Source organism: Nannospalax galili, unplaced genomic scaffold (genome assembly GCF_000622305.1).
Source record: "Nannospalax galili isolate Female #2095 unplaced genomic scaffold, S.galili_v1.0 scaffold100, whole genome shotgun sequence".
In the NCBI taxonomy this organism is placed as follows: Eukaryota; Metazoa; Chordata; class Mammalia; order Rodentia; family Spalacidae; genus Nannospalax; species Nannospalax galili.
Genome location: NW_008352891.1, coordinates 12,252,824 through 12,280,250, shown reverse-complemented (window position 1 = coordinate 12,280,250; position 27,427 = coordinate 12,252,824). Strand labels below are relative to the sequence as shown.

The 27,427-nt window shown below is 44.8% G+C and overlaps 1 protein-coding gene and 1 pseudogene across 4 annotated transcripts in view; one reads left to right on the top strand and one right to left on the bottom strand.

Annotated features, from left to right (window-relative positions):
• Positions 1-25,463, bottom strand: part of Eipr1 (EARP complex and GARP complex interacting protein 1) — a 151,917-nt gene extending 126,454 nt beyond the window's left edge. The window contains exons 1-3 of one of the 4 annotated variants that reach the window (XM_008850169.3): positions 25,280-25,462; positions 15,891-15,974; positions 8,647-8,779 (exon numbers count right to left, since the gene is read on the bottom strand). In XM_008850169.3, coding sequence (XP_008848391.1) covers positions 8,647-8,779; positions 15,891-15,974; positions 25,280-25,321 — 259 coding nt within the window. In that variant the 5' untranslated portion in view covers positions 25,322-25,462. Of the gene's footprint in view, positions 1-8,646; positions 8,780-15,890; positions 15,975-25,279 lie in introns of all 4 variants that reach the window. The other 3 variants (XM_008850170.3, XM_029554570.1, XM_029554569.1) reach the window with 3 other exon arrangements.
• LOC108491648 lies at positions 1,920-2,325 on the top strand (annotated as a pseudogene).
• Positions 25,464-27,427: the final 1,964 nt, after the last annotated feature.

The window sequence follows — 27,427 nt, the reverse complement described above, 5'->3', positions numbered from 1 at the left end:
GGTCCTGTGGGGGGGGGTCCTGTGAGAGGAGGAAAGTCCTACAAGAGGAGGAGGGCCCTGTGAGAGGAAGAAGGTCCTATGAGAGGACGAGGGCCCTGTGAGAGGAGGAGGGTCCTATGAGAGGAGGAGGGCCCTGTGAGAGGAAGAAGGTCCTATGAGAGGAGGAAGGTCCTGTGAGAGGAGGGTCCAGTAGAGGACAGCCCTGTGAGACCAGGAGAGCCCTGTGAGGGGAGGCAGGCCCTGTGAGAGGAGCACCTGTTGACAACTCTGGCCCCTGAATTTGCACAGGAATGGATAGATAGACCTGGGAAGGGTACAGGAAAGGGTCATCTCATCACAAATCTTCCTGATCACACTGAAGTTTTGGTGTGTTCCCACCCTCCCCCACCCCATCCAGAACAGAGCTGCTGTCTCTGTCCCCTACAGCTCCAGCAGAGAGGAAAGAAAACACATCCACGCTGTGTTTGTCCAACAGATCTGAGGGAGCCTTGGCACCATGTGTTTTATGAGATTCCTGTGAATTCTGCACTCTGCTTGCTAACATCTACATTCATTCATTTTAGGCTATAAATTATGCTTTCATTGCTTAAAAGCACTATAACTGATGCTACAGAAAGACATACTACTACATTTATCCTATGGACACCCTGCCCCCTGCACGCACACACAGCCCCTTCAGGTGCCTGCGTTTCAGGAGCTCCTGCCACCATTACAGAAAGGCTATATGGGTAGGTGTAAGTATGGTGTCCTGGGAAGGCTCAGACTAAATTCTCTACAGAAACCCACTGACTGACCAGTTCACACCATTAACTAGAATACAGATGTTAGGAGTCAGTTCAGCTCCGCAATATGTGTTCTAGGCAAGGCCTGGGAAACAGAGCACACTTAGAAAAATGGCACGAGAAAGGGCAGAGGGTTACTGTTCAGTGCAGCAGTCAGGATGGGGACACCAGAACACAAGGGGGATGCTGTGATGGGCCAGAGGCAAGGACACAGTGCCAAGCCAAGGTGCCCTCTACTGACTGTGAAGCTACTGCCACATGGGTATCAGCAACAATGGTACCAGCAGAGACAGAATGAATCATACACACTATGCATGTGACATACACAGGAATGGTGTGGGCACACATATGTGACAAAGCATACTATAAACACATACAGAGAGAGAGTATAAACATATACCCAACACAATCTAATTCAGAAATAGAAAAGGGATATTAAGGCAACGAAGTTGGGCCTGGAGAGGTTACTCAGCAGCTAAAAGGCTTGTTGCTCTTCCAGAGAACCCAAATTTAGTTCCAGCACCCACATGGCCAGTTCATAACCACTTAAAACTCCAGCACCAGGGTATCTAACTCCCCCTTCTGGCCTGAGAGGGCACAGGCACATAGACATAAAAATAAAATAATCTTGAATAAAGCAGCAATGTCTTTTTAAATTTCATTAACATTTCTCTAGGCACGTGTTTTCCTTTTTCCATGAGCCATATGAAAACCTTGTTAAGTGAACAGGAAATGGATCCAGGAGCAAACTCTCTTAAGGTTTAAAGTCTACCTGAAGAACCTTTAGAAGCAGACATACCGCAGAGGGACCTGGCAGCCCAAAGGCAGCGATCATTGTGGGAAGCACACATGGTCTGCACTCGTTCCTCAGTGCCTGGGCTTTTCCAGACAGCAATAAAACCATGGTTAGGATATGCATACGATCAAGCCCTACCTGAAAGTCTTAGGTCTCTGAGTGCAGTGAGAGGTGCACCCATCACCTGTCAGTTGTCACCATAAGCAATTTGCTACCACGTGCCCATTACTGACAAGTTCTGCAACTGTCTGCCCTGAAAGACACCCACTTTGCTCATAGTGATGCGTGTTCCTTATATTAGCAGTACAAATAACTCCATGTGCTCACCCCCCCGATCCTCTTTGTGCACCACAATCATGGTACACATGAACATCGTGGCCAATGCACACAATAGCATCAACGATGCTGAGAAGGGGGCAAATACCAGGTCTTTACCAGGCCATGCTCCAAAGTCATCATTTGCTTCCTGACGGGGATGGTGAAGTGTGGTTATATTGGCAAGTTTGAAATCACTGACGAACATGGAGTTGAGAAAATCATTGTGAACCTCACAGGCAGGTTAAAACAGTATGGTATGACTGGCCCCAGATTTGATGGGCAGCTCAAAGACCTAGAAAAATGGCGGAATATCTGCTCCTATCCTGTCAGTTTGGCTTCATTGCACTGACAATCTCAGCTGGCATCATGGCCCATGAAGAAGCAAGACACAGACACACAGGAGGGAAAATCCCGAGAATCTTTTTCTAGGGATATAAAACATACATATAAACAAAATGCCTGCTTTGGGGGGGATGTATCAGTACAGGGGGCTGGGGTGTAGCTCAAAGTAAGAGAACTTGGTTCACATGTATGAAGTCCTAGGTTCAGGCCCTAGAACTGCTAAAAACAACAAGAAAAAAAAAAGATTAGTACAAAAAGGCAAGCCTGTTCTTTAAACCTTCATCACCTCACCTTCACCCCAAGTTTCTAAGAATCTTTTTCACAACATTCACAGGCAATGGCTAGATGCAGACCCACAATGTACAAACCTCCTTCCACAACCTGCAACAATGTTTACCTGCCACTTACTATAATAAACAGAGAGAGAAGCAGAGAGATAAGTTACAGTTTGATCTTAGCAAGCCTAAGTTCTCAGGTTACTTTAACCTACTACAAGTATTCTGTCACTTTCTAAGTGTGAAGAGCAGAATTTGGCAAGATTTCTGCAGGTCAGAGACACTTGAGCTGTATAATGGACTTTAATAGTGCCTTTCTTTACCTTTTCTCCCAAGTAGTAGAATAAAGGGCTGGACGTGAGGTCTTCTCTGCATTGTGAGTTCATCCCATTGTCCATATTTACTCACAAGGCCATAATTAGATTTATACCAGCACATGTGTACATGTGTTTGCTATATTCCACCATTCTACAAACTTCCAATAACTTGTGGAGATGCTCCATATTCCAATTAAGATACAATCTGAATACAGTTGCTTACAACACTGTCAACATCAAGATTCCTACAAAGGCCAGAACTCTCAAATGGATTCCATGTCTCAATCTCTTCTTGCAAACACTTTCCCGTGGTCCTTTTTTTTGTGCTCATGGTAAGATCCACTAATTCAGTAACACATGAAGAGGGCACAGCCAACAGCTTGAGGACACAGATTTACAGGAAGTAGCCCCTGAAGCCTGCTGACCACTGTCAATCCTGCTGTCCTACTGTCTAACTTACTGTGTACCTAGTGACACATCTTGAAGGCCTTCAGCCTTGATTCAAAGGTGTTACCTGCCCCAAAACATCACACAGAGCAGCAGGACCTACAAGGAGCATGAATATAAGTCATATATGGGGACAGCAAAGGATGGGATGTCTTTATAAACACATGAGAACAAATGATTACAAGAAAGACTATGCAATAAATTCCAAAACAAAGTCTTCAACCAGGCAAGACATAAAGAAATCACTATTGGAAGATAGGGGGGATGAGGTACATATGCATAGAAAGATCTCCATAATGAGGAACGTGTTTCAATTCCAGTTTGTGGTGCTTTTGAACTGAATTTGGATTTAATTTATAGCAGCATGGAAGCCTACTGATTTACTGGCAATCTGTGCAAAAACAGGGCACAAGTTTCATTTGAAAAACATGTTAGTTCTTCGTAAGAAATTTGTCCATATTAAGTCATGCACTGCAAAGCTTAGGCTTTCTGGAGCATCTGAACCAGAAGAGCTTGGCACCTGGCCCCATGAGGGTGACTGTCACTACAATCATTCAAGTAGATTAGGCCTGACACCAAGCATGGCTTCTGAGGGCCAAGAGCTGAGGAGAAGCAAGTCCACTGGCTCCTGCTGGTTGCACTGAGAAGAGCCCAACTTTCTGGAAAACAGTGTTCCCTGAAGACTAAAACCCTCCACGCTCTGCATGTGACAGGAACAAAACAGAGCTCCTGAAACTCAGACATGAATGCTGTCAAACAATGGTCTCCTTCTATGAGGGTGACAAATGAGGAAACACTAAACAGTGAGTCAGGCTGCCTTCAACATCTAGTGGAAAGAGCTGGTCTCTCAAAGGCCTTAAATTGAAGCAATTTGGGGTAACTGAAAGGAAATGATCTGTATAAGCCTGACAGCCAACTAGATGAAAGCTTTGTCTTTAAACCAGTTTGCTGTTGTTGCTGTTGCCACTAACCACTAGCCACTGCCAGCTTAGCAGCTAGTATCACTATCAGCACTACACAGCATGAGGAACTGGCAGGACCCAAGTGGACAACCCACAAGAAAATTCGTATTCAGATTTACAAGCCCTAGGAAGTGGATTCCACCCACAACCAGAGCACTTGCAACAAGACCTGGAATCCAGGTCATACCTAACACTTGCCATGAGACCCAGCAGCCATCCCACTAAGTCATCAACATGTAACCCTGGACACGGGGAGCAGATGGGTGCTGCCTGAAGCCCGCCTTTGTGGTAGCGTCTCTGTGTATGAAACTTCAAAGTTGGTGCTGTGGTGGTGGGTGGCTGCACTGGATCCCGGCAGTTGGAGAAGGCTTAGAAACTTCTGAGGAGTATAGTTTAAAAAGTGGAGATAAACAGAAAATTGCAGAGTCAACAGGATGCTATGGAGTCCTGAAAAGAAAGCAAGGCCCAGAACAAAGTAGAAGTGTGCACACAGTGGCAGAAGACACAGCGAGATTGCTTCTGCCTTGGGAAGACACTGCCTCATCAGGGGTCTACTGACAGGGAACAAGATGGCAAATATGGGAGGAGAGACAAGTTGAAGAAAGGGCTATTTAAAGAAAGGAGTAACAGTGATGACTAAAAAGCTCAGCCTCCAGATAGCAAAGTAGCTGAAGAGACTGATCTCAGGACAGTATATCTGGGCAGGATGGTGTGCCCATGGAAGACAGTATGCCTGGGTAAGGGCAGTGTACCCGAGAAGGACGGTATGCCTAGGGAGGATGGTGTGCCCAAGCAGAATGGTATACCTGGGGAAGACAGTGAGGGAGGACAGTGTAGCTATGGCAGATGATATGCCTGGTAAGGTATTTACCTAGGCAGTTTACCATGGAGGATGACACATCTGGGGAGGACAGCATGCTCTAGAAGGGGGTGAGGTCAGACACACAGCATGATATGAAGTCTCAGGAACAACAAGGTTTGAGGATATAACTGGAAAGGTCCTTTCAAGAAGGAAAGAAAGTCTCACAGACCCACAATCGCACCAAAAGGAAAGGGTAAAGATGGTGAGTATAGAATGACAAGCAAAGGCGAAGGTGAGAGGTCAAGGGTGCAAGTGAAGAGGAAGGTGATAGGTCAAGGGAGAAGTGCAGGATGAAGGATGAAGGTAAAAGGATGAAGGTGAAGGATCAAAGGGTGAGATGAAGGGCAGAGTGAAGCATAAAGGGTGAAGGCGAGGTCTTTGTGTCATCTAAGCAGGTGGGGAAGGACTCTTGTCAGAGACTTTGATGGGCACTTTGCCAAAAGAGAAAGTGTGCTGATGAAGTCCACAGAGGACCACAAGGCTGTTAAGAAACCTATTTGGCAGACATACCATCCTGGCCAACAGCAACAGAGTAAGACGTGAAAGGATGCTCTTAGGCTTCACTTCTTCTGTAAGAAACAGGCCAGCAGGCAACTCAGACTCACATACATACTCCCTTCCATAAGGAAGGAAGGATAACAATGGGTGAGAACAAGACCCAGCAGATCCCAGCTCTGAGACATTCTCAGTCCAGAGCACTTGGAACCACTGTGGCTCCTAGTTTCATACCATCTACCCTTTCTGAATGGAATGACCATAGCCACCATGCGCAATCACCATTATACACAGCATATGGGGGAGGCAAGTCACCTAGTGCCCTAGGTCACCAGCTGAAGAGGAACTGTGCCTCAGGAGCTGTGCTGACAGTACCATTAGAGCATATTCTGCATCTACCACCTCACATAGTATATCCTGGAAACTCAGTAGGCACTGTGGTAGATACACAGCAAGCACCTTGGCTAATACTCCCAGATCAAGGACCAGCTCTGTACACAAGTCAGGACTCACCTTTATGCAATCCCTCCTGAGTGCCACAGGACTTGTGGTCTGCTTAGAACTGAGTTAATGTGGTCAGGGCAGACACCCTATGACTGTGTGACTGCGAGACGATATAACAAGAGCAAAGGTAATGAAGTTAATTGAAGTTAACTGAGCTAATCAAAAAGATCAGCCCATGAGTTGAAAAGATAGCTCAACGATTTAAGAACAGATGCTGTTCTTCTAGAGGACCTGGGTTTGATTCCCAGCACCCACAGGGTAGTCAACAATCATTCATAACTTCAGCTCCAGAGGATCCAACATCCTCTTTTGGCCTCTGCATTGCACACACATGGCACACTTACATATATGCAGGCAAACACTCATACACATAAAATAAAAATAATAAACCCAGACGTGGTAGTGCATGCATTTAATCCCAGCACTCAGGAGGCAGAGGCAGGCAGATCTCTGGAATTCAAGGCCAGCCTGATCTCCATAGTGAGTTCCAGGCCAGCTAGGGCTACAGGGAGACCCTGTCTCAAAAAGAACAAATAATAATAATAATAAAAAAACAGCAATAAATAAATAAATAAATAAATAAAAATTTAAAAGACCAACCCCCCCCCCCAAATCTGAATGTTACTTTCTGGAGGAGACTACTTCTTTTGTTCAAAGAAACGTCTGCTCTCTCCAAGCAAGGAAGGCTGCCATTTCTCTACAAGGGGGAAGGGGAAAGTGGGGGTGCTGGATTACACAAGTGGACACAGAGGAGCCAGCAATGCAGGGATGGGCGAAGCAACCATGGAACAGAAGCAACAAGCAGGATCAGTGGCTGTACACAGAGACCAGGTTTTGCCGTCTTCAAAGCCAAGAACTGAACAGGAGTCCATTTCAGTGTCGTTTGGGCAGCATCTGCATCAACTGTTCACACAGAAGCTAAGCAGGAGTGTAAATAGATACTGACATCTCAGATATGCTAATGAGAAGACAAATGAGAGAGTTGGGTCACTAGAGGTAGAGCAACAAAGAAATAACAGCTTCCAAGAGTAGCTCTAGTCTATCAGCGGTGATGATAAAGGGAGATGGAAAGGCTCAAAGCCAGGGTCTTCCTAAATAAACAGAGTAAAAAAGGCCAAAAGAGTAAAAAAAGCTCAAAGAAAGAGCTGAAGGATATGGGGAACATCAGGCACGGTGGGAGAGCTTGATCATGATGGGGGACCCAACTATGGTGGAAGATTCCAGATGTGGTGGGAGACACTGTGTCGGCATGTGTCTCTTACCAAGTACCTTAGCATGTTGGAGGCTGAGGCAGGAGAGTCAAGAGTTCAAGGCCAGCTTGGGCTAACAGAAACACCCTAACTCAAAAAAATATTTTTTTTTGAGATAGCCTGGACTACACAGAAAGACTCTGAAAAATCAAACAAACAGAACACTGTAATGGATATGGGTAGGGGAAAAAAAAAACTTTCAGCAAACATGCTTTGATTTGGGGTTTTTGTTTACTTTTTGCCCTGAACAAAAGACTGTATATTTAAATTAAAAAAAAAAAAAAAAAGGAGCAGGACAACTTGAAGTTAAGGTAGAAAGAAGTGAATGCAGAATTCTATAGAAGCAGAAATAAGCAGAAGGTTATAGAAGCAGGTGTTCTAGTAGCACCCAAAAGTGATGCATCCAGGGCATACAAGGGGAGTTTTCCTCTAAAATCAGCATTTGGAAAGTAGTTATAATGACAGAGCAAGGGGAATTAAGGGAGATGCAGGATCAACTCAGTGTCTCCATCTAACTGACACAAAACCAAAGGTCCCAGACTGGAGTGCCAGGCTGGCAGGTGGAGGCTTGCCAGGCACATGGACACATGACTTGCATGTGCACACAGCACAGCTGCTGTCAGAGAGGACTGGAAGACAACTGAAAATGTCCCTATGTTCCTGGCATCAGGCAGTGGGAAATAGGCAAGTCCCTGCTATGCTCGGTGGTATGGGCTACACATCAGGGCAGCGTCCATCTTTGGGGAAGCTAAGGTACAGAGCTTCTGGAACAGCTAAGATCCTGGCTTCCATTCTCAGAACCTCAGGATTGTAACAAGCACTGTCAGAGCTATGTGGAGACAGCACCCAGATTGATGGCTGTGCTAGTTTGAATGAGAAATGTCCCCATAGGCTCACGTATTTGAACACTTTGTCCACAACTGGTGGTGCTGATTGCAGAGGTTTAGGAGGTTCCACCTTGCTGGAGGAAGTATGTCACTGGGAACAGGCTTTGCAACACTTCCAGCGTCCCTCTCTCTGCTACTATGAGGCTTAAAGACATGAGCTCTCAGCGTTCTGCTCCGGCCACCTCCTGCCATGCCTCCCCTGGCACTGTGGATTCCCCTTTTGGAACTATAAACTCAAATAAACTCTTCTGTAAGTTGCCTTGGTCACGGTATTTTACCACAGTAACAAAAAAGTAACTAATGCAATGGACAAAATTTCTAAATTGCCCACAGACTCATTAGCAGCACAAAATCAATCTTACATGACACCTCTAGCTGATATGCTCAGAATACTAAAAGCTGCACTTACTTTTGTTGTAGCAGGTGGCCAGCACGCCTTTATCTGCTGGGCTGGCACTGATGTGCCAGATCTCACCAGCTTGATGGAGGAGAACATTTTTATTTATAATGTTATTTTCATCATCAAAATCTATGATGTGGATCTACAAATAGAAGAACAGACACATCAGGGTATCAAACACTTTCCTTGGTACCTTAATAAATATTGTGATGATAAGAACACCATGGAAACTCCATGGCAGATACATTTCTGACTGCTGCCACATTAACAGTGCACATGCCTGCAGTTTAATTCTTTTTTTTTTTTTTTTTTTTTTTTTTTTTGAGGGGGATTATTTTTGAGACAGGGTATCCCTGTAACCACAGCTGGCCTGAAACTCACTATGTAGAACAGGCCAGCCTTGATCTCACAAAGATCTGCTTGCCTCTTGCCTCCTGAGTGCCAGGATTAAAGGCATATGCCACCACACTCAGCTTTGTAGTTTAATGCCTACTGAGCACTTTTGCAAAGACAAGGGCAGCAAGTCCTCCATGTAGTACTTTTACAATGGCAAGCTACATAACACCATCTGCTGGTCTTCTCCAGTCTGTCATATGATGCCCAAACCTCTGCTGACAAGGGTCTTGGGCGTAAGCTCCTGCTAGTGTCAACCTCTCAGACATCTCAGACTTGCTGTGTAGATGCAGCGAAGATAAGAATTGGCAAGGGACTGCTGCCCAGTAAGGTCTAGAGTGACAGTAGGGACTGCTGCCCAGTGGATGCTGGGCTTGCTATGCCTGGTCCCTCTATGATAGGCAAAATTCAACTGAAGGCAGAAGTGATAGAAGCGGGAAAGGACTGTATTTTAGCATATTTTTTACTTCTGTCAGCACTGATGATCATATAATATTAATTACAACACAGTTAAATTTAGGTGTCTGAATAAGAAGCTTAACTATACATGCTTTTCTGGAAAATTTTAGAGACGCTGAAAAGATTTTCACATCTCAATTTCTTATCAATGCTTAAGCCAATAAAAAAACACTTAGTTTAAAAATGCACTTATACAGGGCTAGAGATGGCTCAGCAGTTAAGAGCACTGGTTGCTCTTTCAGAGGACCTGGATTCAGTTCCCAGCACCCACATGGCAGCTATCTGTTAACTCTAGTTCCAGGATCCAACACCCTCCTCTGACCTCCACAGGCATTGCAAAACAGGGGTGTACTTACATACATGCAGGCAATACACTCATTCACATAAAAAATAAATAAAATACAAAAAATACACTTATACTAAGAAAACAGGCATTGATCTACACAAAGATTTATATCTAAAACAGTCCTATGTGACAGTAATTACTTTAATGAAAAAGTAGAAGTCACCTAAATGTGCAGCAAATTCAGATACCTGCCGGCAATTCAATACACTGTAGAAGACTACTCAGTGGCACAATGATGTCCATAATATAGATTTGAGAAAGTAACATAGTAGGAACTAGATAATCACAATAATCCATCCATTTTTGTTTTAAAATGCTCAACTGAGAGAAAAACTAAAGAAATCACTTTTCGGGGGGGCAGGGCATTTTCTTGGGACTTTAACATTTTTCATGACTAATATGCATTACTTTTGCTATCAAAACAAACATTTTACTTTTAAATGCCTAGACAATACCTAATACACAAGATATAGTCTTGGAAAACCTCTTGCTTAATTTTGATTCTTTCTCCTCTGCAGCATTTAGTATAAAAACAACCTCCATCCTCTTCAGGAGTCACTCTACATTCATTGGTGTGGAATTCAAGCCCAATGGTACCTAATATCCCTATGAAGCATTTTCCCCACTGCACAGTCAAGAGACCAGAGCCAGCAGAATATGATGATTAGGAGGCCCAATCTAGCACAAACGGAACCTAAGTACACATGGTGTTATCCCTTTCTCTTTGGGTGAGACTAACAAATACCATTATTATCTTTAAAACCAGCATCTAGGAGTCTCCCCCTGTCCTCAGAGTCCAGTTCAAAAGCAGGTAAGACCAATCTAGGGCATCAGAGGTCAAACATGGCAAGACTGCTGAGGGTTGGAGACATCAGACAGTGGTTACACAAGTGTTTGGGGTGTCAGGGAGTGTGTAAGAATGTGTATACGAGCTGTAAAAGTCAATAAAGCTGGAGGCTTGAGCTGTGCACCTCAGCACACCTTACAGAATGCAGCAAAGTAAACACAAGCAGCAACAGGAGAACAGAACTTATTCTTTTAGTTTGTTTGGTTTTTGTTTTCTGTTTGAGACAGGGTCTCTCAATAGTTCCAGCTGGCCTGGCACTCCCTATGCAGACCAGAATGGCCTTAATTTCACAGAGATCCACAAACTTCTGCCTCCCAAGTGCTGGGATTAAAGACATGTGCCAACACATCTAGTTCATTCTTTATTATAAGCAATTACAAAAGTTTGCAAATGAAAATTTTCTGGTATCAACTAATATTTATTTTATTTTAAACTGACTTTATTTAAGTGGTAACAACCAATTTGAGAAAGCTATGGTACATATGATCTGTATTAATTCTTTTAGGAACTCTATTATATGGTACATAAGTAAGAATGATATAAATATTAAAATTCAAACATTTGACTTCCTCATTTGCCATAAAGAACATAAAAGCCAAAAACATGTATTTAAATATTATGTCTTTAAAAATGATTATACCCAGCAATCGGGAGGCAGAGGTAGGCAGATCTCTGTAAGTTCAAGGCCAGCCTGGTCTATATAGTGAGTTCCAGGACAGCTAGGGCTACAGGGAGGCCCCGTTTCAAAAAGACAAAAAAAAAAGAATCTTAAAAAATGATTATAAAACCGGGCATGGTAGTGCACACCTTTCATCCCAGCACTTGGGAGGCAGAAGAGGCAGATCTCTGTGAGTTTGAGGCCAGCCTGGTCTACATAGTGTGTTGCAGGCCAGCTGGGGCTATAGGGAGACCTTGTTTCAAAAAAAAAAAGACCAAAAAAAATTATTACAAATACCAAAAATGCTGAGTGTATTCAACTTTAAAAGTAGGCATAAAAAAGGCAGATTACATAAAACCATCGTGTAAATACAGAAAAGATAATATATGAAATCATAAGCCATTTTCATGTTGTTAGGGATTTTTTTTTCCTCTCTCAGGATCTGACACATCTATTATCAGAAATCCATTAACACAGAATAATGTCCCATTTGTCACATCTCTGAGCACGTGGCATTGGCATTAGGAGCACAGCATGACAGCACAGAACTGCTGCTGGCTATGTCCACCCACTGCAGGACAGTACTTCCTTCACTGGGGTGGGCCTTCCTTCTACCACTTTCCTACACAGATATTTCCTTCTTGTGATAACATGAGGCACCAACTGCCTGGCACCACCATCTGCCTTGAATTAATCCCTTCAACTAACAGGTATGCACGTGGTGGGTAAGCAGGGAACAGAAAGCAGGAAGTGCACACTGCTCCTGATGCAGCTCTCCTGGTTTGACACTCTGTGATAGTGGCCCCTAACCTTCACCTATAAGCTTGTCTACCTTGAGACTTTTCCACTCATCCATATTCCATAGAAGATTCAGAGGCAAGCCCAACATATATCATAACAGACCATGGAAAGTTTCAACAGAGTGTTTAATAAGCATGATGAGCCATCAGCCACCATAAGCAAATCACAGCAAAATAATCATGGCTGACGTTCATCTTACTCCAGCACTGGGCTGCTGTCCTTACCTCTGCCCTTTACCCTATGAAAGAGCCTTAAAATATAAGAACTACAAACTACAGGTGAAGAAACTGAGCTCAAAGCAGCAAGGACCTTTGGCTGACTCAGTTGGACAACAGCAGCACCAGGGTCAGCAGGAGACTGTGACAGTCTACAACATGGCTCTGCACTCCAGGCTGCCATGTGGGTTTTCTCTCATCATGCATGTGTGGTACAGGGCAGCAGGCCAGGAAGAAGCAGGAGGCAGTCCCTGACCACAGAGAGAGTACTTGCCTCACTGTTCTTGGGATTCCACCCTGCACCCTGCTCCCAGGAAATATCAAGAAAGGTTCATTTGAATAAATCCGTGCAGTTACAGGCCAGTTACAAAAGCATGTGCCACAGTGGAGACATTTGTCCATAGTGAACACAGATCAGGGAAGCACAAGACAGACCCATTGGTGCTGACAGACAGGGCGGGAAAGACAGCTGGCAGAACTCACATATGACTGTGAATTCTTCATGCTACATCTGGTTTGTTTGTTTGTTTGTTTGTTTGGCCTTTTTGAGACAAGGTCTCCCTGTACCCCCAGCTGTCCTGGAACTCATTATGTAGACCAGGCTGGCCTTGAACTCACAGAGATCTGCCAAGCATGCATCACCACGCCTGGTTCTACATCTGGTTTTATTTATTATTTCTAATTTTATTTCTATGCGTGTATTGCCTACATGTATCTAAGCACACCCATGTTGTGCAATGCCCACAGAGGTCAGAAAAGGGTGTCGGAGCCCCTGTAACTGGAGTTACAGATTGTTGTTAGCTGTCATGTGGGTGCTGGGAACCAAACCTGGGTCTTCTGCAAGAGCAGCTAGTACTCTTAACCTCTGAGCCATCTCTCCAGCTCCTACATCTGGTTTTTAAAAAGGCATTATTGCCGGGTGTGGTGGCACACGCCTTTAATCCCAGGCAGAACTGGATCTCTGTGAGTTCAAGGCCAGCCTGGTCTACATAGTAAGTTCCAGGGCAGCTGGGGCTACAGGGAGACCCTGTCCCAAAAAAACCAAAAAAAAAAAAAAAAAAAAAAGGCATTATTGTGTATCATGAAGATTGAACTCATAAACTTCAAAAACTTATGAAGTTTATGACACACCATAAGCCTCAGAATTAAAACTTTTTAAAAATTGTTTTATTATTTTTATTTTATGTGTATGAGTGTACTGCCTGCATGCATGTAAGTGCACTCATGTCATACGATGCCCAAGGAAGTCAGAAAAGGGCATCTGATCTCCTAGAGCTGGAGTTACAGTTAACTGCCATGTGGGTGCCAGGACCCAAAACTGGGTCTTCTGCAAGAGCAGCCAGTGTTCTTAGCTGCTAAACTATCTCTCCAGCCCCCAGAATTAAAACTTTTAAAAAAGATAATCTTGCTGGGTGTGGTGGCACCCTTTAATACCAGTATTGGGGAGATGGGGGCAGGCAGATCTCTGTGAGATCAAGGCCAGCCTGTTCTACATAATGAGTTCCAGACAAGCTGGGGCTACAGGGAGACACTGTCTCAAAAAATAAATAAATAACCAAACCAAAAAAGCCAAACACAAAGGCACTCTTACTCTATTCTCTCTCCTTTTCTTCAACCAAGGCTTAGAGAGGTGTCACAGACCACAGCCAGGAATAGGCAGCTGAACTCAAGAATCCAGATCACAGAACTGCCTTTTTGTGTCAACTACACTTGAACTATTAGTAAACAAACTCCTGAGAACTAAAAAAGAAAGTAGGTATAACTGGGTATCAAAAAATCCAAAGAGGGAGCCAGGCATGGTGGCACAGCACTTGGGAGGCAGAGACAGGCAGATGGCTGTGAGTTTGAGGCCAGCCTGGTCTACATAGTGGGTTCCAGGACAGCTGGGGCTACAGGGAGACCCTGTCTCAAAAAGACCAAAAAAAAAAACAAAAAAAAACAAAAAACTAAAAAACAAATAAAAGTAAAATAAATTGGGTCAGGCATGGTGGTGCACACCATTACTCCCAGCAGTTCAGAGGCAGAGGCGATCTCTGTGAGATCCAGACCAGCATCTACATAGCAAGCTCCAAGCCAGCTGGGGCTACAGAGAGACCCTGTCTCAAAAAGCTGCCCCCCCCAAAAAAAATCAAAAGAGGGTGGTCCATGAACCTCCCCTCTCCACATGCACAGAAAATACAAATGAAATTTAAATATGTTTTTAAATCAAAAGCAGGGGCTGGCAAGATGGTTCAGCATTGAAAGACACTTGCCACCAAGCCTGATGACCTGAGTTTGATCCATGAAACCTACATGGGGGGAGGGGAGAACTGAAAACTGACTCAGGAGGGTTGTCCTCTAACTTACAGACACACAGACACATGCACACACAAACACACACAATAGATGATAGATGATAGATAGATAGATACATAGATACATAGATACATTGATAATGCTTTTTTAAAAAATCAAAAGCGGGTATGGGAAGATAGATCAGTAGGTGAAGTGCTTGCTATACAAGCATGACAACCTGCATTTAGATCCCCAGCACCTACAGAAGACTCAGATGTGACTTTGTGCATCTGTAACCCCAGCAGAGTGGGCTGGAGACAGAAACCTCAGGGTTCACTGGCCAACCAGCCCAGCCAAAAAACATTGAGCTCCAAGTTCAGTGAAGGGACCCTGTTTCAAAAACCAAGATGCGGGGAGGGGTGCTGGAGAGATGGCTCAGCGGTTACGAGCTCTTGCTGCTTTTGCAGAAGACCCGGGTTCGATTACCAGCACCCACTTGGTGGTTAACAACTGTCCTTATCTCCAATTCCAGGGGATCTGATGCCCTCTTCTGACCTCTGTGGGCATTGCATGACATGGGTGCACTTACATACATGCAGGTAATGCACTCATACACATAAAAATAATAAATAAAATATTTTTTAAAAAAACAAGATGGGGCCAGACATGATGGTGCAGAAATTTCTGTGAGTCTGAGGCTGCCAAAACCAAACTACAAAAGTAACACTAAGCAGGGATATAGAGATGGTGCGGTTAGTAAAGTGCTTCTACACAAGCATGAGAACCTGAGTTTGTATCCTCAGCACCCCATAAAAGCCAAGCATGGCTGCCCACATCTGTAACCCCAGCACTGTGGGTAGAGAAAGGCAGATTTCTGAAGCTTAGTGATCAGCCAATCCAACCAAATCAATGGGCTCCAGGTCCAGTGAGCAACACTATCTCACAAAGTAAGGTGTAGAGCAACTAAGAGCAACTGAGAAAGAAACCTCTGGCTTCCACATGCACGTTAACCTACACATGCACACACACACACACACTCCTCCCTCTAAGTAGAATGTTTAAGGCACTGTACTCAATCATTATACACAGTTCAATAATAGTTCTGACTTTAAAATATATATTTAAAGCTAATGAAATTTTTATTTTGTTTGTGTGGTGCTGTTTTTCTCAAATGTTGCTTGAAAAATCAAGAGTAAAATGGTTATGAAACTAAGAATAAGCTTAGTAATGAACATGTATATATTTGTCAAAAATAGTTACCTGATTATCATATTTAAGTGACTGTGTCCCAACCAAAAACCGAATAGCATCTGTTTCTGCAGTTTGAGGTGTGAGAGCACGTGCCTGCAGGTGGGAAGAAAGATGCACACACATTTATGAAGTCAGGCTTAATAGACAGAGGCAGAAAAGTCCATTTATTTCATCTGCTGTTGATGAGGGATAAATCAGTACGGTGTCTAGAGGCAACTACACACTCCTTACAATTCCACTTCAAGTCTGTACGTGAAGTAACTATAAACGGACTCAAATGTAAGCAATAAAGATACAAATTATTTAAACAGCAATAGTTAAATTGTGTAATAAAACCATATGTCAGCAATAAATAAACTGGTTCTACAAATTACACTTTATCAAAACAATGAACAAAAAATGGCTTCCAGCAATAGCATTGTAAGTAGTTTAAACTTTCCTACAGAGAACTTAAACAATACACTCTCAACCTGTCTCAAGGCCTACAGAGAACTTAAACAATACACTCTCAACCTGTCACAAGGCCTCAGAGAACCTGGAGAGGAAGGGTCCATGAGGAACTTTTGGCTACGTTCCACCTGAAGTTTCAGTTAGGAAAATGTGGCTAAAAGGCTGAGGAGCACTGTGACAGGGCCAGGGGCTTAGGATGCAAATGAGAAAAGTACAGGGTCCACAGCGCCTGAGGCTGGCACAGCACCCACTCCACAGGGCGACAGAAAGGGGTGAAGGAACTGGAAGCAGAGGAGTTGGCCAACTGAAGTGGCATTTACTCTCCATTCTTGGTCTAACAGAAGGGGACTGAACAGACCACTGCTCCTAGGCTAGGGAAATCCTGCCAGTAGCAAGCTCCCTGCAGGAGGGTAACATCCAAAGTTATCATATACAATCCAAACCTTCCATCAAAAGCAGTCAGTCAGCCCTCAGCAGGAAGAGGCAGTCAGATAACTGAGAGTTCAAGGCTAGCCTGGTCCACATAGTGACTTCCAGGTGGGCAGGAGACCCTTTCAAAAAATAAAATAAAATAAAAGCAGTCAGTTATAGCAGGGCATGGTGGTGCAAACCCTTGATCCCAGCACTTGGGAGGTAGAGGCAGACCAGCCCGATCTACATAGTGAGTTCCAGGGAGACCATGTCTCAAAAAAAATAAAATAAAATAAAAGGCAGTTATATAATAGAACAAAACCATATGGACAATGTGGGACTGAAGAGACAGTTCAGCAGCTAAGAGCACTTACTGCTCTTCTAGAGGACATGGGTTTGGCTCCCAGCACCCACACAATTGCTGATACTGTGTACCTGCAGTACACATACATGTGGGCAAAACACTTATAACACATAAAATAAATTTTTTTAAATACATGGACAAAATGCAAAAGAAAATGGAAAAAGGCCTGCAGTAAGTTCAAATGATCAGGTTCCCTGAAAAACAAGCTCTAACACTCTGTGTACCAGGATTTCTGGGGTGAGCTTTCAGGGAGCTCCACATGAGTGGAAGAAGCATGATCGTGCAGAGGGGCAGGAGTGGAGCTTATTACACCTACAACAGAAACCTGTCAAGTGAGGAGCTCAGGGCTAGACAGCCATAGCCTTCACACCTCGCACCCCAGCTGAGCAGCTGTGTGCTCACACCCTGGGGAGGGTATGAACGTGCACTCTGCAGGCGAGGGCACTTCCTGGAGCAAGACCCAACTAAAAGCTATCGGCTGCCAACAAGCTCAGAAGTTGCTGGGTTCCCTGAAAGGACTCTAGGAAACATAAGACAGCACAAACCACAGTAACCAGGCTTAGTGCATCCAATAATTAAAAGACAAAATTAAGAAATCCACACTTTGAGGAAAAAAAATTACACAGCTGGTACTAGAGCTGTGACTAGTATTTCAAAATTAAAAATTTAAATTCAGTTCTCTTTAAGTCCAATCATTAACTGGACTCAGGTCAAGACCCTGTAACATGTTTTTCTGCCTTTGGTAAGCACAACAATGACCCACTGAAAATGTCGACATCCTAATTCCCAGAATCTATGACTATGTTATACCTATGGAGAAGATTGTGCAGGTTTAATTAAGTTAAGGACCTGGAGAAGGGGAGAGTATCCAAGATTGTTTAATCACATGGGCCCCTGAAACCAGAAGACCTCTCATGGCTGAAGTCGCACATACATGGAAATAGAAAAGGGAATCAGAGGCGGCCAGCTAGAGGGAAAACCAAATTAACCTACAGTTTTACTTGCTCCTAGTTGGATGTGGTGCTGCATGCCTACAATGCCAAGCAAAAGGAGCAGGAGTTCAAGGCTAGGCTGAGCTATGCAAGGAGACTTTATCTCAAATAGAAGAAAGATGGATGGGGAGGGAGGGAGGGAGGGAGGGAGGGAGGGAAGGAAGGAAGGAAGGAAGGAAGGAAGGAAGGAAGGAAGGAAGGAAGGAAGGAAGGCAACCTACTCAATCTGGAGGCCACACAGCTAAGCAATACAGTACTCGTTTCCCATTATGCTAGCTGTAGACAGCACCTCTGCTGTGTAGGGTTACAACAATTTCCTAAGTTACTTTTCAGGCTTGCTTAAAAAGGTCACTTCTACTGAAAATTTACTCTTCACTTAGTCAGCAGTATTCCATGGGTGACTGAAACAGGGCAAGACATTTGGCATCTGTCTTTATATCCTGTTGGTCTCCATTGAGGTCCTGACCTTTAGGCTCAGCAAAGAAACAGTGATCACTGGTAAGTGTTTTGTTCTGAACTATAATACAGGGTTCAGCTAACCTAGAATTGACTAGCCTCTCTCCTCTCTTCAAGGATCAAGACACCTAAGACACACCAGTCACCATGACTGGAAAGGAAAGAAAGATGGCACCAGTGTTTCTGGAAAATCTCCCTCTAGTCCCAGAAAAGGCATGAATACTTCTCTTTAATTAGCCTATCTCCCTCATTATTCCCACCCTTGATCCCTCTGAAGGGAAGAAGTTGATTTCTGAGCAAAGCTCCCTCTTTTATATTCACTTTCTTCAGCTTCAAACGGCCCCTCATCTCTGTGACATTTTTTTTTCTGTAAGATAAGCTTCCAGATCTGGGTTCAGAAAGAGTTACTTAAGAAAGACAGGCAATTGCAAGAACTCAGGGAGCTGCTGCTGGTTCTAAAGATGGAGGAAGGAACCACAAGCCCAGGGATGTGGATGGCTGGAGATGCCAGAAAAGGCAGGCAGACACACCCTGGAGCCATCCCAAAGTGCCAACAATATCCCAGTGAATTGATTCTAGCCCAGTGAGGCCCATGCTGGGCTTCTGACCTGGAACTGTGAAGTGTGTTGCTTTAATCCTGTGGCCCTCTGTGATCTGTCATGGCAGTTACAGGACGCTCTTCTCCCTCCTGAAGTTGCCTTGATGTGCCCTCCCCGTCCACATGCAGCTAGAAATGCACATGATGTTCTGCTTCCTGATAGCTGAGTCTTGTGTGTGTTTATGATCTATTTTTACACTATTTTACATTATTTTTCAGATTTCTTGATTCATTTCTTTCAAAATCAGTAAAACAAACAGCTTAACAGTTGTCCTGATCATTCAGTCTGTCCTGTTTTGACTTAAGTTTCTACAATTAGATTTGGTTTCCAAATTTTAGATTTTAGAAGACACAAGCACACTGCCTATACATTCCCATCCTTCCCCAGAGACAGCAGCACGGCACTCAATGATAAAGCGTGCTCCAACAAAACAAGGAGCTACGGTCCAGAACAGCACACTGTGTGCCAGCTGGAGAAGGCATCCATTCCACCATGCAAAGCATACTTAAGGACCCATGGCCATACCCCTGCATCCTCCACTGCAGATTTAGATGAACAGTTTGGGGAGCCTTAAACCTGTTGGTGAAACTGGTTACTTCTTTGTGGATCTAGAAAAAGGGGTGGGGGGCATATCAGCAACATCTCAGAACATCTGAACTCTATTTAAACAACCTGGCTTAGAAAACAGACTGGAGAGAGGGAGAGGGCAGCCGCCCATGGCTAGGACCCAGCCCTACACTGGTGAGAAGAAAGCAAGAGAGAGTGTCTACCTCCAGATGAGGCCCTAAGGACCTTCAGATACAACAACACAGGGTCACCCAGATGACACAAGGCCCAATGTCCACAAAAATAGGACCATGGAGAGGGCCCACCTGGGAAAGAATGATTATCGCACATTAAAAGCCTTTTATATACTTCAAGTTGGTGATAAAAGGTGGGATGTCTGTAGAGTGTGTGGTACGTCCTCCTCTGGAGGTACTGTGGAAGTATCCAGGAAGTGTGAAGCCTAGACTCATTAGGAGAGGGAAGACTTAAAAGAGATGAAAAGAAAAACTAGTGTAGGGATTAAGTGTCAAAGACACTGGCACAGTCCACAATAACAAGTTAACATTTACTAAAATGCAGCCTCTAACTGAATATCAGGCAGAAAATGGGATTAAATGTCACCACTTTATGAAAGAAGGAAATGGAAAATAAGTAACCTGTGTTAGTAGCCACTCTGAAGGGCAATTCCAGAATGCAGAAGCTCGTGAGTGATGACCAGAATCAGGCATCCATGCTGCTTCCTTCTGGCAATTTATGGCACCCTGGGGAGGAGTAACTGCATAGGGGGAGAAGGAAACTTGGCCTCAAGTTCAGAAAGCAAAGCTGCCAGAGTTTTAGAAGAGTGTTACTGGCTAGCAGTTACTTTTTCAATCTCAGACAGGACACATCTTTTCAGAAAAATGGATGAGGGAAAGTATTCTCATAAACAAATTTAAAGTGTGTCTCTTAAAAAAAAACAAGTAACAAAAAAACAAAAAAACTCATTGAAGTGTCATTTAAGACCTCTCCAGAACATCAGGCAAAATTACAAAAAGTACTGAATTCTAACAGTTCTAGTCTTAGGTCTCTGTCTATCATTGTACTTCTTCAAGTAAATTCATGATAAAGTGACCTGAGTCTGGTCATAAAGATAGTTTTATAGGTGTTCCAATGAACTGATTCTACTAAGATCAAGTTCCTTATTTTTTTATTCCTGTGTGTGTGTGTGTGTGTGTGTGTGTGTGTGTGTGTGTATGGGGTACCCATGGGTGCCAGAAAAGGGTGTCTGGACCTCTGGACCTGAAGGTACAGGTAGCTGTGAACCACCCAACATGGGTGCTGGCAACCAAACTCCCATCCTCTGGAAGAGCAGTAAGCAATCTTAACTGCTGAGCCATCTCTCCAAGCCCAAGATCAAGTTCTTCTAACAGATGACCAGCATTTCCACAGGCTTTGCCTTGGTTCATGTTCCCAGTTCTATGACGGAGATGGGAAGACATGATGGGTGCTAGTCCCACTTAGAAAAAGAAACTGAAACTCAAGTGACTTAGCTTCCATTCCAAAGCTATGAAAGAAAAACAACCCAGACTGGGTCCAGCTGCCTTTCTCTTATGATAAGCAAGTAACTGGCAATGCAGGTAATATTTGGCTGCAATTAGAACAGCAGTCACCATATCATGATTCCATGTATTCCCCGACCCCATTCCCATAAAGAAAGGCTATGGCATATTTTTAAAAATATTTTATTTATTATTTTATATTATGTGTATGAGTGTATTGCCTATATGGATGTGGGTGCACCCGTGTTGTGCAATGCTGCGAGGTCAGAAGAGGGCTTCAGATTCCCCTGGAACTGGAGTTAAGGACAGTTCATAGCCGCCATGTGGGTGCTGGGAATTGAACCCAGGTCCTCTTCAAGAGCAGTCAGTGCTCTTAACCACTGAGCCATCTCTCTAGCCCTGGCTATGAGATATTTTCAACCATTGTATCTCTGTCTACAGTCACCATGAAGTCACCATGGAAATGCAGGCAAGTCAACAGCAGGAATATACAGCATTCCCTCAGGAAATCAGCATCCTACTTGGCTGCTTACTGAAGTGAGGAAATACATGGTTAACTAAACAGCACACAGTCAACCACACTCAGGAACGGCAGGCCTGAGGCTTAATGCTGGCCTAGAAAGGAAAGCAGTGGGGAAGGGCTTCTCCTGCAGTAAGCAGCCCCTGCACACACAGTGTCCTCGCTGTGGATGGAGGATGGAGTCAGTCAGAGAGATGGAGAGCAGGCAAGGGAAGAGCAGAGGGAGGGAAAGAGGGAAAAAAGAAAAAGGAGAAAAGTGAAAACAAATATAGTGAACACCCAACTCAACTGATAAATTTTTGAACTCAGTTTCTCCCTCTCCAGACTGCTGCTCCCTCACGTCACTGATTTAATGTGTGCCACTTCTCTGCACAGATTTTAAAAGTCAACCTCCTAGCCTCTCGAGCCATTCCTTTCTCTAACACATCAAGTATACCTGGGCTTGGAGCCTGTCAAAACTACACAGAGAAACCTGAACACAGTTCAATAAATAAGTGTGTGCCTTGTCTCAGTGAAGTCAGGCTTACCTTGGGCACTCTTAATACCAGATTGCTAGGACTGTGCACTCCATTTATAAATCTTCAGAGGCCTTAGAAAAGCCTCCCTTGAGATGAACTGGTCTATCTCCCATAACTTCCACTTAAGTCTCAAAAGAAACACTAAAAACTAACTCTGAATATATTTCATATTTCTTCTTATTTTGTAAGGAAAGACACAGATACTCTGGACCAATTAAATGGTCCCAATATGCTAAGTTCAGGCATCTAGGTGCACCCTAGCTCCACTGCTGATTAACTGACCTCAGCCCCATCACGTGATCATTCATGTTTCTATATCGCTATTTTTTAATCTGTAAAATGGGTATATAAATCACCCACACGAAGCTGGCTTTCTCCTATCAGATTTCAAAGGCAATCCCACAAAGTGATTATTATAAATCTGTGTTGAAGGACAAAATGTCCAAGGATTTGGAGGTTTGGTTGTTTGGTTTTTTTTTCACTTATTTTTATTTGTATGACTGTTATGCCTGCATGTGTGTAAGTACACCCGTGTCATGCAATGTCCACAGAGGTCAGAAGAGGGTGTCAGATCCCCTAAAACTGGAATAACGGATGGTTGTTAGCTTCCATGTGGATGCTAGAAATCAAACCCAGGTCTTATGCAAGAATAGCCAGTGCCCTTAACCACTGAGCCATCTCTCCAGCCCCAGGATTTTGCTTTTATGGTAAGAAAACAAAAGAAGTGGTGAGCCAACCAGGCTAAACTGGATTTGATCCCACCTAGATGCCAGATGTAATTCCCAGAACAACTACTAAGAAAATGACCCAAGTAGGGCCTGGAGAGATGGCTCAGCAGTTAAGAGCACTGACTGCTCTGCAGAGGACCCTGGTTCAATTCCCAGCACCCACATGACAATTAACCATCTGTAACTCACAGTACCAGGATCTCGATGCCTTCTGCTGACCTCTACAGGCACTGTGCAACATGGGTGCACTTACACACATGTAAGGCAATACACTCATACACAAAAAATAAAATATAATAAAATTTAAAAAATAAAAAGAAAGAAAATGGCCCAAGTATACGGGTCAAAGACAGGAGGACTAGGAAGCTGGATCAGTGGTTAAGAGCACTGGTTGCTCTTGCAGAGGACCCAGGTTTGGTTCCTAGCAACCACACAGTGGTTAACACCCACCGTTAACTCTAGTTCCAGGGGACCCAAGCCCTCTCTGGTCTTTGGCAGACATTACACACACAGGTACACTTGCATGCAGGCAAAGCACTCACACAAAATAAAAACAAACAAATCAAAACAGAATCTTTTTTCAAAGGAGTCAAAGGCAGGGTGTATAGGCTGTGTGTGGTGGCACATGCCCTTAATCCCAGCACTCAGGAGGCAGAAGCAGTGGATTCCTGTGAATTCAGGGCCAATCTGGTCTACATAGCAAGTTTGAGGCCAGTGTGATTTACAGAGACCTAGTCTCCAAAAACCAAAAATTTTATCTCACTCAAATAAACATTTATTGAGCGCTACTATGTGGCAGGCACTGCTATAAGTACCTGCATTGAACGTAACAACACAACTAATGTTCACAACAGCCACAGAAAAAGCACAAAAATGTGCTGCTTTTCCCACTGTATTGGCAAGGAAACTGAGGTCCAAAGACATGTAACCACTAAGTACTGGAGCCGAGATATAATCTCAGAAAACCAGATGGCACCCACACTCTTAACAATTAATACTACCTCTGTAACTGAAAGCTACTTGATCATTAATATCAAGAAATGGAGATCATTAATATCTTTAAGGTATACTGTCACACACAAGTATGCATCATGTACTTCCTAAGGCAATCTGTTTTCATTCCTCTGGATTTGTCAGTACCTTAAGTATATAGGTTCTTAAAAGGTACTTGAATGGATGAAAACCAGTACAGGACTCTACCTGGTCTCTACAGTAGTCCCATCTCCTCTCAGAAGAGGGCATCAGATCCCCTGGAACTGGAGCTATAGATGGTTGTTAGTCACTACGTAGATGCTGGGATTCAAACCTGGGTCTTTGACAAGAACAGCTCTTAACTGTGAGCCATCTCTCCGGCTCCCCACATCAACCTCTTACTGTGCTTCTCAACGGCACAGCAATCGAATTCTTTCCCTTGAGGATCTTCTGGAACACCTACGCGCCAGCCAAGATGAGCAGGCACTAGGGACACCAGGATGGACACAGATCAGCAATGGGAAAATGGCTGAAACCCTGTAAAGCTAAAGGCTTAAATCGTAGTCCCGTGCCCATGTAAAATTCTGATAACAGTTATGAAAGAAATGCTAACTGACATTAGGGAAAGCTGGGAGACCAGAACTTTCTACGTACCTCTGTAAGTATTCTAAGTACTCCAAACTTTCGGGGTTTTTTTTTTTGTTTTTGAGACAGTGTTTCCCTGTAGCCCCAGATGACCTGGAACACGCTATGTAGACCAGGCAGGCCTGGATCTCAAAGTTCAGCCTGGCTCTTGCCTCCGGAGCCCTAGGATTAAATACTAGCCCCGCCTAGTATTCAAAGTTAAAAGAAAAAAAAAATCGGGATGCAAGTGGGGCGTGGTGGTGCACTCCTGCACTCCTGTGCTAACCCAGTAATTGAGAGGTGGCGGTAAGAGGATCCAAATTCAACACCAGCCTCCACTAGAGCTTAGGGCCACGTTGGGCTACATGAGACCCTGTCTCAATTTTTTTAAAAAAAGGCAAATAAAATATTCGAATGCAACTCCTGCCTTGGGGACTCGGAATCAGAGGCCGGGGCGGCGGGCGCAGAGGGAACCACAGTCGCAGGTGCGGCGGGTGGGAGGGCGCCGTCTGGCGTGCCCACGGGGCCTCACTCGCTCCACCCCGCGCGCGTCCTGCTCCCAGAGCCCAGGGTCCTCAGAACCGGCTCCAGGTCCGCGCGCCCAGGCTCAGGCGGGCGGCACCGACGACTCAGCGTTCTCCACCACTCCTGGCGGTCGCGGCGGCCTGCGCTGTGCCCACCTGGAACTCCAGCCCGTAGATGACCGGCGCGTCGTCCTCCATGCCGGCCAGGCCTCCCCACTCAGCCACAAGCCCGCGTCCGCCTAGCGTGAGCTCGGTCAGAACCCACTCATTCGCCGCCGGGTAGACTGCTGAAGACCGCAGGGTTTCTGGCCCAAGCCGGCTGCCGTACGGCTGACTTCCTGTTTTCTTCCTGCGTCATCAATACGCCCCTCGCCAGCAGCCAATGACAGCGCGCATGCTCATTGGAATGCCCATCCGGCCTCGGAGACTCCTAGGCTGGAGGGCCAGGCCTGGGGTTGGCAATGGGCGGCCGCCAGGGCGGCGCTCGCGCGCTCCTGCGCCCCCCGGCTGCGTGGCGCCTCCTCCGCGCCCGCACTGTAGAGAGCAGCTGTCCTGCAGGCACTGACATGCACTATTGGGTGCATTTCCCCGGGCTCCCAGCCCCGCGTGGCAGCACGGCTAGGCCCTGAATCAGTTCGTACCGGGAAGCCAGCACCACCCGAGGCAATCTTCGATCTCCTGGGGACGGAAGGTTCTTGCACAGTGCTCCCAAGAGCTCCCGCCTGCTTGGGCATTGGGCATTGCCTGCTGCAGAATGGCACTGTGTGCAATTCACTGGCTGTTTCTACACGTTTCTGAGCCCACACGTCTCTTCTGTGCTTGTAACTTCCTGTACCCCTAACTGACCTTCATGACAGCTTATCTTGGGTTACCTTTAGCTCCCTTAACAGCCATTCACTGTCCACTTGGGTCTGACCTAATGAGGGAAATGTAAAAGAAATGTAATTTCTGTCAAAGGGTTATACAAGACAAACTTCATGTAAAAAAAAAAAAATTACTAAGAACCACTTGACAGAAATTCAAATTCCTCCAAGGCCAGTATTTCTTGAAGTCAAAATATATATTCAAGGTTGCACTTGGTGCTAAAAATTGCATTCTGCTTATCAACTGCCTTACTTTGAGTTTCTCAAACGCTTAAGAATGTGAGACAGGCCAGCTGTGGTGGCACATGCCTTTAATCCCAGCAGAGGCAGCCAGAGGCAGGAGGATCTCTGAGTTCAAGGCCATACTGGTCTACATAGTGGTGAGTTCCAGGCCAGCTGGGGCTACAGGGAGACCCTGACTTATTAAAACAAACAAACAACAAAAAATCCAAGAATGTGAGCCAGAGCCCTGACCCCAGTGAGGCACGGGACCCCTTTGCGTTAGGATTATAAAGCCTGAGCAGACCCTTGCTGGATGTGCTTACTTGCTGGATTTAGGGCAGCTATATACCCTTCTACAGAAGTAAACGGTTTATCTTGCCAAAACACCTTAGATGGTGTTGTCATTTTCCTGAGAATTCCCTTCCCCTAACGCATTTCTAACACCTAACATCCTTTTGTCTATCTGGTGAAACCTCTGGAATATATTAACTTAGCAGGTCAGTAACTTCCACTAACCCCAGAGCTAAGAAATGTCGTCAGCTAACACTGGAGATCTCTGACAAAGGTTTCCCTGTGTTGCTGTAACCAACCTACCTGGTGCTTCCACCAGTGTATTTGAAAAGTGTGTTGATTTAGGACCATTGTTCTGTTACTACAAACCTTCGTGAAATTGTTACCCTGTTCGAAAGTGGAATTTAGGGTCATCTGAATCTGTGTTCCCAGGCTGTGATCACTCATATCTGGCTCCAGAATAAACCCTTATCCCCTGTGAGGTGAGAGTTGATTTTCTACATTGTCACAAACTTTGTTGAGATTACATTAGAAACCAGGAAAACAGAGGGCTTGACTTGAGAACCGGGAGATCCACAAGCAGGTCTGACTCTTCATACTGCCGGATAACCCCCTTACCATCGTTATGCATGTTAGCACCCGATGCCATGATGGGGACTATGGAGAATAGAGCAGCACGAGGACAAACTCCTAGAAACCAGCATTCCGAGAGAGCGTTGGCTGACCTCAGGCCTGCCAGTCGCCACATCAAAGCAGACCCAAGTACAGAAGAGTCCTACTGACACCAGGGATCCTTCTCCCGGCACCTGCGCATACCTAGGCTCTAAGCCCTACCTATTGCACGCGAACCAGAAATGCGCCTTCCTTCCGGCTTCCAGAGGAGAGCCGGAGGTCCCGCACTGCGCATGCGCGGGAGTGGGGTGGGGCG